Source organism: Equus asinus, chromosome 2 (assembly GCF_041296235.1).
Source record: "Equus asinus isolate D_3611 breed Donkey chromosome 2, EquAss-T2T_v2, whole genome shotgun sequence".
Taxonomy (NCBI): Eukaryota; Metazoa; Chordata; class Mammalia; order Perissodactyla; family Equidae; genus Equus; species Equus asinus.
Genome location: NC_091791.1, coordinates 155,323,318 through 155,336,177, shown reverse-complemented (window position 1 = coordinate 155,336,177; position 12,860 = coordinate 155,323,318). Strand labels below are relative to the sequence as shown.

At 52.9% G+C, this 12,860-nt stretch overlaps 1 protein-coding gene across 3 annotated transcripts in view; it reads left to right on the top strand.

Moving 5' to 3' along the window:
- The window catches only part of PAK6 (p21 (RAC1) activated kinase 6), a 36,515-nt gene that overhangs the window by 12,955 nt on the left and 10,700 nt on the right, over positions 1–12,860 (top strand). For all 3 annotated transcript variants that reach the window (XM_014847344.3, XM_044765166.2, XM_014847345.3), the window contains 2 exons: positions 10,955–11,163; positions 12,051–12,701. In XM_014847344.3, coding sequence (XP_014702830.1) covers positions 10,960–11,163; positions 12,051–12,701 — 855 coding nt within the window. In that variant the 5' untranslated portion in view covers positions 10,955–10,959. The remainder of the gene's footprint in view (positions 1–10,954; positions 11,164–12,050; positions 12,702–12,860) is intronic.

Below are 12,860 nucleotides of genomic sequence, written 5' to 3'. Positions count from 1 at the left end.
GGCTGAAAACAGGACGTTTGGAACTAGAAAGAGCTGCGTTCAAATTCTGACCTTGCCTTTGATCCTTAAGCAAGCTGCTTTACTTTTCTCCAAACTTTTTGACATGCTCATCTGTAATATGGGGATGATCCTGCCTTCCTCAGAGGATAGTCGTGAGGAGTCACAATGATAACGTAGAACAGACCCCAGCCTCCAGCGGTTGGCGTTAGAAATGATTAAGCTCCCGGAGCCCTCCTCTCTTGCGGCATTTTGAGAACGGTCTGGCTCTGTGGCTGGAGACTGTGGAGGGTGTCAGAGAAAAGCAGTGGGAATAAAGTCAAGGCAGAGGGTCCATGGAGGTGGCCTGGGGAAGGGGCCATTTCTGGAAGGGGATCCGGCTTTGGAGGCAGAAACAGCAGCATGCTCTGTACATGTCACATGTGTTCACATGTTCACGGGCGACCCTGGACACACTGTTACCACAGCCACTGCCTGGGACAGAGGGAGCTCTCTCTGGCTTGAGGCTTCCAGTCCTTTCTCTGCCATATGTGGCTGTGTGATCTGAGGCAGTCATTTGACTTCTCTGGGTGCTGGGCATGACAGAGGAGCTTGGAGTAGGAAAGATCTGGGTTCGAATCCGAGCTCCACACTTACCATCTCAGACAATTAGTTCTCTCCGAGACTCGGTTTCTTCACCTGCAAAACAGAGCTCATAATACGGACTTGTAGACTTGTAACACTTAAATGCACTAATGAAAAGCACCAAGCGCAGCGTCTGGCCCAGGCTCGGTGCTTACTTTATACACGTGTGTGTGCATAGTCCCTTTCTTGTCTCCTCCCTCTCCCCAGCCGCCCGCATGCCGTCTTTAAAATGCACCCAGGAGAGCAGGTGTGGCCCATCTCCCAGTGGTGTGGTGAGCATGAATTGAGGCGGTGAACAAAATAGATATGGAAAGGTAAGGGCTGTAAAAACAGGATCTCTGTGTGTGATTAGGGGACTTCATCCTGACTAGGGGACTCCAGAGGATCTTTCCAGCGAGGCACTGAAGACTGCGATGAGGACTCAGGCCTGTGCACATGGAGGCTGTGGAAGGTCTGGGACAGTGAAGAAAGAGGTGCACGGCCTGCAGCCCTCCCCGGAAGGCCACCCTCCCCTCTCCCCTCAGAGTTTAGCCAGTGCCCAGGGGACCCTGGTGCAGTGGACCGTTAGGGGAGGCGTTAGCATTCTGAGTGAGGTGAACAGAGGTCAGAGGGCAGCTCTGGCCAGCACTGCTGCTGGCCCTCGGCACTGTGCGTGCCGCTGGAACTGGGCCCGAGAGGCCGGCCTGAGTCAATATTGACCTTCTCTGCTGGCCAGCCTGGCTCTTCGGCCTCTCATTCAGCTGGAGTGTTGACACAGTGATTGAATGAGCTTTATTATCATATTCTTTTCAACAACTGCCCCATTATCTCTCCCCTGGGGATTCACTGGGACCTGTAGTGTGGGAATGGTGACAAGGGTGAGGAGCCCAGACATTTTGGCTTAAGTGCACAGTGCCCTCTGCCCTGCACACACAGCTTCTCTCTGGGCCACTCCAGTGGGACAGAAGGAGCTCAGGGTGCTGCTCAGCATCCTGGGGTTGCTCCACACTTCACCACAGTGGTCCTGGGCGGATCTTAGAGAACCCTTGGGCAATGGCAGTAAGGGCCACAGCCTGGGTCTAGGACCCACCCACCCTGTAGGCGACAACTGGGCAGAAAAGCAAATGAAATTCTCTTGAGGCCCTTCACTCTGGTGTATTTTGGGGGACCAGGAAAGGGTGCCGGGGTGCCACCTCTCATTCCACGTGAAGAGGGGTGGATGGCAGGCCTGGACCCCTGATGGAGGCTGAGGGAGGGCAGAGTTCAGCTCCACACAAAGGATGAGCAGCGAGGGGACAGAGAGACAGAGGGCAGGGCCTCAGGAAGGGGGAGGAGCTCCCCATTGCCCACCAAGTTCAAGCAGGACGCCGACAAGCTCCTGTTGGGACTGCCACTGAGGGCCTTAAAGTTGGTCAGGGATGGAGGGGACCCCCGCAGTGAGTCCAGGGCCATCTGTGCTGAAGTATGGAGCATCCCCAGGATGCTGAGCAGCACCCTGAGCTCCTTCTGTCCCACTGGAGTGGCCCAGAGAGAAGCTGCGTGTGCAGGGCAGAGGGCACTGTGCACTTAACCAGACCCCCGCAACAAGTCCCACAGGGCGGGCATCACCATCTCTTCTGGAGGGCCCTGCAGGGCAGGGTGGGGTCTAGCAACATCTATTTGAAAAAGCAAGCTAAACCACATGAGGTCAAGGACTGTGTTTTGTTCGCCATAGTCCCCAGAGCCCGGAGCGGAGTAGATGCGCAATAAATGACTGTATTGCATAAATGAAAGAATAATACAATTTTATATTTAAACAAACTCGAGAAAGTAAAATTTAAGAAAAATCTTCCCAGCCAATGAGAATACTCCGATGGAAGGCTGGCTTCTGTCCATGGTGTTCTCAACCAGGCAGTGGGCGAAGGGTGTGTGGGATGACAGTTCCCAGAACAGGTTATAAAGAGGCCCCACTGCAGATCTCAGGATGGAAGGGCCCAGCTCTGGAGGTGCCAGAGTCCTCTGTGGGCCACTCTGTGACGGGATGGTGGCAGTGGCGGGAGGATCTTTCTAACTGCTGTAGAACTCGGGGCTTACCTCTCCCTCGGAACCCTGATTCTACAATAGTTCCTTCCCCAAAGCAGCTTGGGAGGGTCTGAGAATGACGTGGAGAGGGTGGGGGTGGTGGGAGGGGACAGCCACGTTCACATCAGGGTCTGGGTCAGACAGATTCATGTCTGCCCTTCTTTGCTGCTCCACTTGGACAATCATTTCCTCTCTCTGTGAACATGGGTTTCCTCATCTGCATGATGGGTACAATAATCATCCTCCTTCACAGGCTTGTGGTGAGGAGCTCCTCTATATGAAACGCTCAGCCCAGAGCCTGGTGCTTATGCTAGGCGCTCCCTGAGTGATGATTTCTAAAAACACCCCAAAATGGTCCCTCGGGCTAGAACAGATGGTGTTTCTCTCCTCACTGTACCTAGAGAAGCGGGCAGAGGTAAATGAGTCCATTCCCCTGTCACCACTGGAAAAGCTGAGGCCTAGAAAGGAGGAGACTAGGCCAAGGTCACAAGCTGAAACTTAGGAACCCTGTGCCAGGAGGCCACACTGAGCAGGCTGAGCAGAGGAAGTCTGAGTGTGCCCCCCCAACTCTCGCTCATTGGCCCTTGGAGCAGGGCCCAGGGTGCAGCTGCCTCCTCTCTTCCCAGTCACTCAGAAATGGAGGGGAATCCCATCAGCCTCATTCCGAACAGTTAGTTAACCAACATCCCAGAACTTACATAACCAGCCAAATCCTGGCCCCTTCAGAGTAGCTGCAAACTCCTTTGGACTCACTTTCTAGAAGCCACCTTCCCAGCTTGCAGCACATTCTTGTGAATCCCTTCCATGGGCTAAATGTCCTTTCCTTTAAAAGGATTCAATGTGTGGAAATAGGTAAAGCCCACCGGAAGCTAGGTCTGGAGGGTAAGGTGGGCGACCACGTTGGACACTGCCACTTCCAGTGAAACGCAGAGGCGACAGGTTAGGGGAACAGTAGATTTTGGCTCAACACAGGCTCCAAAGGGGCTGTGCAGAGAGGGCTTCTGGAAGTACTGGGGCGTGTTCTGAATGGGCAGATCCCCTCCCAAGTCTGCCTCCAATGGCAGCGCCCGTTTGAATATCTGAGCTCCGGTTTGAGGTTTAAATGCAGACTCATTTCTCTATAGCTCTGCCTTGGGTTTGTAGGGCCCCAACAGCTTGGTGGCCAGGCACCCCAGGCCCTGGCAGATGGATGTCTCCTCCCAGACAGGAGAAACAGTTTGAGAGGGTGGCCCATCCCCTGCAGCTGCTCTGCTTATCCCCGTTGTAGACCGTAGACCAGCCAAGCCACAGTGTCTTGCTCTGGGGGCCCCACCACCCAGACCCCATGTCATTGTGGAACAGTAGCATCAGCCACAAAGCTCTGTCCACCATTCCTCGAGCCAAGCCTGTGGGTTGCCTGGCTTCAGGCTGAGACCCTACCGAGGGGACCTGGACACATCCCGTGCCGGAGAGAATACACTCCTGCTGTTTCTGCAGCTTTTTTCCTATAAGCCAGGCCCTGACATCACAGCTGCTGACCTGAACTCTTTGGAACATTTTACCCGTCCTTGCCCGGGGGGGTGGGGGCAGGAAACCCTGGTTCTAAACAGAATGAGGGTCAGCCTGCAAGTCAGGACAGCCCCAGGCTCCCCTGGCCTCTGACTCAGAGATCAGCCCAGGAAAGAACCTAGCAATCTTGGTGGAGGGCGCTGGCCCTGGCCCACCCCCTTCTGCATACTTCCTTGAGTTAATTAAGCTGCTCAGCCCCACCCCTGCTCGTCCCCCGGGAAGGAGATGGACAACAGCCCTACTCCCTCAGAGTGGGCGTGGTGGACCAGATCTGGGTTCAAACCCAGCTCCATCATTGCCTGCTTCCTCGAACTTGGGCAAGTTGTTTAACCTCTCTGAGCCTCATCTGGATTTGCGGATAATAATAATAATTCCTGCCTCCCGGGGTTTTTGTGAGGATTAGAGTTGATCCTCAGAAAGGGCATAGCACGGGATAAGTGCTCAAAAAAAGTTACTTTCCGTTTCTCAAGTCCCTTCTGACATGACAGTTCCACACTCAGTGATCCCAGTCTGTGGCTCCCTGAACTCTCCCACCAGCTCCACCCTCGGGTTTACTAGGTGTGGCGGCATTTCTTCCAGAAAGCCTCTGCTGGGCGCCGAGCAGCTCCCATCTGCCGGGCTCTGGCTGGAGGAAGCAGCCTGGGCAGCAGCTGTGTGGAGCGAGCTTCCTTCTCAAATTGGTTTGGGCTGGGTTCTTGTCTCTGGGCATCCCCTTCTCGTCCAGTCAGTCCTGTCACAGGCCAGGCGGCCTGCTGGAAAGTAATGTCTGCAGACATTCGGAGGAGGAAAGTTCCAAAGCAGTCCTCAACCACAACTACGCATCCCTGCCTCAGAAAGAATCCTCAGCACCTCCCTCCCCTCCCCTGTGTTGGGCAAGGTGTCAGACGGGAGGGGCGGGGGCAGCGGAGGTCACCCTGAGCCTGAGCTGGCGCCCGGCCTCTGCCCATTTCTACCTCAGAGTCTCAGGCCCACATCGTTTCTGTCAGGTGAGGCAGAAGGCAAGGCAGGGGCTGGCTCTCTGAAGGAAAATCATCTTCCTTCCTCCTTCCTCCTCAGAGGTATCTTCTTTGAGGGAAGCTCCTCCACCAGAGGAACTGAGTGTGATGCAAAGAGATGGAGATGCTAGGGATGGCAACTTCAAGGGCTGGCACGGCCTGATTTGATTGAACACTACGGCCTCACGGCTCATGCAGGAGCCGCCCTCCCTCAGCCCTCGGGCTGGGGTCAGAAGGTAGGGAACTGAGTGGAATGGAGACCTAGAAATGGCAAACCATGGGCCGCTGCCTGGGCAGGCCGCTGTGCTCCGAGGGCCAGTGGCTGGAGAGATACAGGACAGTCGGTGTCTCCAGTGTTTCACACCCAATGACTTGGCAACACCGGGTACTTGAGTGTGTCAGTCTCTCTTAGGAACTCAGCCTTCATGGATCACTCTTTTCTTTATTTAAACAGGTTTTGTTTTCTTTAGAAAAGCAGCCCGTCGTCTTTAAGGAAAATTTAGAAGACTAGACAGATGGGGTAGGAGGAGATCACCCGTAGCCCCCCAGTCAGACACAGTTTAGCTGGATCTCCTTCAAATATTCATTGTATTCATACTGCATTTACAGATTAACCCAGGTGAAATCTTTAAAAAGAATCCGCTACTCCTAACTTGTGCCATCAAAATCCTGCTTTGGACAAGAAAACTTTGGTAGTTTAATTTGTCTCTGGGAACCCTGGGTGTACACAGGTTTTGGCCCCAGCAGGTCACGGGCTCCAGGAGAGCCCACCAAATTTGGGCCCCACGTCGTCACTCACACCAGACCTAAGGTACGGGTGGCCAGACTGTGGGTTCTCTCCTGCCCCCCATCACTCCCACCAGCTTTATTATTTTACCTTTCACATTTAGATCCAATTAATTTGGGGCCATGATATGAATTCGTTTTTCAGAATTCTTCTTTTTTTTATGTGGATATCTAATCGCTTCAGCTATATTTATGGAAAAGATCATCTGTTCCCCACCATATTGCAGTGTCACCTTTGTCATAAATTAAGTGACCTTATATGACTGGCTCTATTTCTGGATTCTCTCTTCTGTTCCATTGGTCTATTCGTCAATCTTTGTGCCACTTCCACACTATATTAATTACTGTAGCTTTATAATAAATCATGATATCTAGTAGTATAATCCTCTGACTTTGTTCAAGACTCTCTTGGCTATTCCTGGTTCTTTATGTTTCTCTGCATATTTTAGAATCAGTTTGTCAATTTCTGCCAAAAGAAATATGCTGGGATTTTGGCTGAGATTGAAATAAATCTGTAGGTTAATTGGACATAATTGACATGTTTACAATATTGAATCTTCCGATCTCTGAGCATTCTTTAATATCTCTAATTGTTTTACACTTTTCAATGTAGAGAACTTGCACATCTTTGATTAGATTTATTCCTAGGGATTTGATATTTGTAATGATAAATGGTATCTGAGGGTTTTTTTCTCTGATAACACTTCTAACATCAGATAAAAGGGTTTTTTTCCTCTGAGACCATTTCACCAACTAGGTGTTCAACCATTCGGTTCAATTCTGACTACCTGACCCCACGGGGTCTGTCCCAGAAGCCACCCCCTCCTTCAGATGCCAGTTGCAAGCCCCGGGCCACACATACTTCTGACCAACTGGCTATAAATGAAGGGTTCCCATGACCCCCTCCTCAAGTTCAATAATTTGCTAGAATGGCTCATGGAACTCAGGAAGGCACTTGACTTGCTATTTCCGGTTCATTGTAAAAGGATATCACTTAGGAACAGCCAAATGGAAGAGTTGCACAGGGCAACAAGGCATGTGGGAAGGAGCTCGAGCTTCCCTGCCCTCTCCAGGCACCTGAGCCTCCTGGCGCCTTGATGTGTTCACCGGCTCAGGAGCTCTCTCAACACTGTCAGTGGGAGTTTTTATGGAAGTCTCCTTACGTAGGCATGATTGATTAAATCATTGGCCATTGGCGGTTACCTCAATCTCCATCCCCTCTGCCTTCCCCAGAGGTGGGGACAACGGAGGCTGAAAGTTCCAATGTTCTTGTCTCTCTGAGGATTCCAAGGGTTTTAGGAGCTGTGTGCCAGGAACAGGGGACAAAGACCAAACATTTATTCCCCATTGTACCACAGAATCCTTTTTAAAATTTCATTTTCTATTTGTTGCTCGTAGGTAGAAATACAATTGGGTTTTTTTTTATATTGACCTTGAATTGAGACCTTCTAAATTCACTTATCTAATCCCAATAGTTTGTATGTAGATTTTTCTGGATTTTCTATGTAGACAATCACGTGGTCCCAGGCAGTGTTGTCCTCACCACATTTTGGGTGAGTCCCAGCGGCCTCCCTTTAGGCGTGCATCTCCCACTAGCTGAGTGACCGGCTCTGATTTCTAAATCTCCACTCCCCCTCCCCCAAAGCCACAGCACAGTTCATTGTTTCCGCCAGCTCCCCACCCTCACCACCATAAGCCCTGGACCTCAGGACTCTGGGCTGTCCTTCTCTAGCCTTTCCTGCCGCCTCTGGGAAAAACTGGTTCTGGAATTGCTGTTAGGAGCATCCCAGAGTCACTCAGACCATTGGCTAAAGATGCTGTCCTCATGCATTCCTGAGCAAAAGCTGGGCCCTCGGGGTGGGGGTGGGGGAACAGGGAATTGGGGAAAGGGATATTCTGGGGGGAAAGAGTATGAAACAGCTCTTCTTCAACTCCAGGGTATGTCCCTACACCTCCAGAGGAGCTCAGAGAACAAGGGAGGAGGGTAAAACTGTCAGCTAAGCTAATCCGGGGATAGAGGCTCTGAGAGGCCATTAGGACGGAAATACAGAATGGAGACTCTGCGGTAGCCAAAGGCTGAGAGGGAGGAGGTCAAGTTTTAGCAAACCATCGGGAATCTACATAGTGGAGAGGCGGTCCCAGCAATCAGGGAGGGCCCCTTGACAGGTCAATCTGCCAGGAAAGGAGTTTGGCATCACCCCCAGGCTTGTATCTGCCCATGTTCCGATGTCTGTAGGGCCCTGAGCTGAGAGACAGGGATGCACGGAGAGGTAGCACAGTAAGAGAAACTGCCCCAATTTACTGGGAATCTGCTCACTTCATACTCCCTAAACCCTGTGAGCTAGCTTTTACTAACCCCGTGTCATAGATGAAGAACACGGAGGCTCGAGCCATTTGGATAACTTGCTCAGAGTCTCCCCAGCTTAGCGGGAGACAACTGCAACTCACCTGCAACTCCAACAGGTGTATGTCATCCCAAAGCCCTGGGTCCCTGGGGATCCTGCCCATGTGGCTTCATCTTAGGGAGTGTTTGGTAGACTCTCAAACCTCGACGTCCCAAAGAGTGGCTGACATTCCAAGAGGTATGACATGGGTTCAGATTGGTTCACACATGGTAAATTCCTACTGGGAAGCTGTGGCCTTTCTTTTTTTTTTTTTAAAGATTTTATTTTTCCTTTTTCACCCAAAGCCCCCTGGTACATAGTTGTGTATTTTTAGTTGTGGGTCCTTCTAGTTGTGGCATGTGGGTCAGCACCTCAGCATGGCTTGACAAGTGGTGCCATGTCCGCACCCAGGATTCAAACCGGCCAAACTCTGTTCTGTGGAAGCAGAGTGCACGAACTTAACCCCTGGGCCACGGGGCCAGCCCCCTATTTTTTTTTTTTTTTTTACTTTTCCTTTTTCTCCCAAAGCCCCCTGGTACATAGTTGTGTAGTGTTAGTTGTGGGTCCTTCTAGTTGTGGCATGTGGGACGTCGCCTCAGCATGGCTTGACGAGCAATGCCATGTCCGCGCCCAGGATTTGAACCCGCGAAACCCTGGGCCACCAAAGTGGAGCCCGTGAACTTAACCACTTGGCCACGGGGCCAGTCTGTGGCCTTTCTGAGTGGGTGCCAGCAGCCTCACAGATCTGTGACCTGCTCCAGAACCTGCTAACATGACCAGGAAAATGCTGTTTCCAGAGCAGGAGCCCAAAGAGAATGCCCCGGCCTTGTACCTCACATCTTTGGAGAGATAAATGATTCAAGCATTCTATTCAAGAAACAGACTTGAAACCTAGATGTGACCTTTCCAGATGACATAAGAACCCATTGAGTGTATTTTACCACAGTAAAGAAAAATTTAAAAAAAGAATTCATTGAGCTCTTTTGAGCCACTTGAGAAACAAAAGCATTCAGCTGGGCACCACTGATGCTGACTTCCATCCACACTTGGTCCCAGCCAGGGGCTCCCTGAAGGCGAAGCTGGAACAGCACTTTGGAAGACGGGCTTTACCTCCTGGGCTTGCAGTCTCCTGCTCTCAAATCTGCATGCCCACGTCACTCCGTCACTCCAAGCGTTGCTGCAGCTCAGGAGTAGGGCCTTAGGCAAACCCCAAATCAGCAAGGCAAGGGATGGAGGCTTGACTGCAAGTGATGTTTTGTACAGAGTTCTGAGACCTGAGACAAAGGGGCCCACCTGGACGTGGGCTTTCTCTTCCCTGGAGAGATTTCCCCTAAGATAGCCGCCCCTCACCCACCCCAGCTGTGCCCTTGGCTCAGAGCTTTCCAGAATTAGAGCTGAGCACCTGTGACTGTGAGGGCCCTTTTGGCATTCCTGATCCTAGGATAAATGGTCCCAGAACGGGCAACATGTTGGCTTTTTATGAATGTTGTATAGTAGTGCATTGCTTAACGACGGGGATACATTCTGAGAAAGGTGTTGTTAGGCTATTTCATTGTTGTGTGAAGATCACAGAGTGCAAGTACACAAACCAAGATGGTACAGCCTACTGCACACCTAGGCTACCTGGTACTAATTTTATGGGACCACCGTCTTATACATAGTCCATCAGTGACCCAAATGTCGTTATGCAGCGCATGGCTGTATATCACATTAACAGATTTCTTGTTGTTGAACCATCCTGGTACAAATCCAAGTTGATTGTGATGAAAAACAAAAAGCAAACAAACAAAAAACTTTAAAATACTACTGGATTCCGGGGCCGGCCCCGTGGCCAAGTGGTTAAGTTTGTGCGCTCCACTTTGGCGGCCTATGGTTTCGCCGGTTCAAATCCTGGGCGCGGACATGGCACCGCTCATCAGGCCATGCTGAGGCGACGTCCCACATGCCATAACTGTAAGGACCCACAACTAAAAAAATACACAACTGTGTACTGAGGGGCTTTGGGGAGAAAAAGGAAAAATAAAATCTTAAAAAAAATACGACTGTATTCAATTTGCTGGTTTTGTTTAGGATTTTCACTCTTGTGTTCACAGATGAGATTGGTTCAGATTTTCCTTTTCTGTATTCTTCTTATCTGGTTTAAGAGTCAAGGTCATAGTTCATGAAATGAGTTTGCCTGCTTTCCTCCCTCTTTCCCCTTTTTGTAGTTCTTTAATAGTGGAATGATATTTGTAATGGGTTTGGGATCTTACAAAAACACACCCCCAGAGTCGGCCCGCTCTGCCAGGGCCTTGGCACAGACCAGAAGACAGCCACCTCTTTCTCTTGTTTATGATCTGTGTTGGCTTATTTATGGCGCTTTTGTTGTTTCTGGGCCGGCTCTGCTGGGAGCTAGCCATTTCCCTGAGGAGGAAGGGATATGAGCTGAGGGGAAGCCCTGGACCTGGGACAGGGGAGCTGTGCTGCGGGGAGGGAGCCTGGAGCCTGGGGCCCCGTGCCCACTGCAGCCACCCTGTGCCTCCCCGGGGCCAGGATCCCGTGAAGTCCCCAGTGGGGCTCAGCCTGACCCTCCCCACGCAGGCACTATGTTCCGCAAGAAAAAGAAGAAACGCCCTGAGATCTCGGCCCCACAGAACTTCCAGCACCGCGTTCACACCTCCTTCGACCCCAAGGAAGGCAAGTTCGTGGGCCTGCCCCCGCAATGGCAGAACATTCTGGACACACTGAGGAGACCGAAGCCCGTGGTGGACCCTTCCCACATCACGCGGGTGCAGCTGCAGCCCATGAAGGTAAGGTGGGCGGTGGGATGGCGGGGGCCCAGCTCAGCCCACTCCCCCTCCACAGAAGACTGAGCCTGGCAAAACCACAAAGGCACCTGGAGGAACCGCCTAATTACCAGCTATTAATTAGCGGGCTGTTTTCATTCCTGCTAATCAGCCTCTCTTTCTCTCCCTGGGTGACCCAGGGATGGGGAGCCGGGGGAGTCCCTCTCTCCAGGGTGGTAGGGTTGCCAGACTTAGCAAATAAAAATACAGGATGCCCAATAACATCTGAATTTCAGATAACAAAGAATCATTTAGTATTAAGTGTGTCTCAATATTTGGGCCTGCAGCCCCTGTGGGGCTCAAAGCTCTCACAGACCAGGGGGATTTAGTTGTGTGGGTCAGGAAGGGTGGATCCAAGAACCTGGTAGAGGTGGGGGTCAGGGGCCGTGTCAGGGACTGGAGGCCACGAAGCCACAGTGTGTGGAGGAGAGCCCTGGACTGGTCCCTGCCTCCTCAGAGAGCGCTGCAGTCTCCCAGCAGGCCTCAGATAGAGCTACAGAATGGCAGCAGTGCCCGGGCGGGCTCTGGAGTGCCCCCCATGCCCCCTCAGCTTCCCGAGCTCAGCTGCCCACACCACTTGGTGTGCATACAGCAACCCTGTGGTGATTCACTTGTGTGCCCTGCTGGACTGGCAGCCCCATGAGAATGGGCCTGCTCACTGTGTCCCTGCCCCAGCACAGGCCTGACCCACTGTGGGCCCTGGTACATTACTGAAAAGTTAAGGAATAGATGGATGACACAGCAAGTGAGGTCCTTGGGTGTTCCTCCCCAAGGCCCCCGGGGAGGCTCTCTGACCTGGTCTCGGCCACCTGTCAGGCTGCTCACCCACGCCCTTCTCCCCTCCCCTCCAGACAGTGGTGCGGGGCAGCTCCGTGCCCTCGGACGGCTACATCTCCGGGCTTCTCAGCGATATCCAGAAGTTGTCGGTCATCAGCTCCAACACCCTGCGTGGCCGCAGTCCTACCAGCCGGCGGCGGGCACAGTCCCTGGGGCTGCTGGGGGATGAGCACTGGGCCACTGACCCGGACATGTACCTGCAGAGCCCCCAGTCTGAGCACACTGACCCCCACGGCCTCTACCTCAGCTGCAACGGGGGCACACCAGCAGGCCGCAGGCAGACGCCGTGGCCCGAGCCGCAGAGCCCACGGGTCCTGCCCAATGGGCTGGCCACCAAGGCACAGTCCCTGGGCCCCGCCGAGTTCCAGGGTGCCACACAGCGCTGCCTGCAGCTTGGCGCCTGTCTGCAGAGTTCCCCGCCTGGCACCTCACCCCCCACAGCCACCGGTAGGCGTGGGGCCAAGGCTGCCAGGCATGGCTCGGAGGAGGCCCGGCCACAGTCCTGCCTGGTGGGCTCCGCTGCAGGCAGGCCGGGCGGGGAGGGCAGCCCCAGCCCTAAGACCCAGGAGAACAGCCTCAAGCGCAGGCTGTTCCGAAGCATGTTCCTGTCCACTCCTGCCACGGCCCCTCCGAGCAGCAAGCCAGGCCCTCCACTGCAAAGCAAGGTAGGTCAGGCTGGGGCCACCCTCTGGGGCTACTCGCATCAGGGCAGGAAGCCTGGCCTGGCAGGCGTGCACTGGGGAATGTGGGTCAGGGACACAGACCCTGCCTGGCCTTCCCCACTTACAGGGTTGGGTCAGGAACAGCATGAAGGAACAAAATGA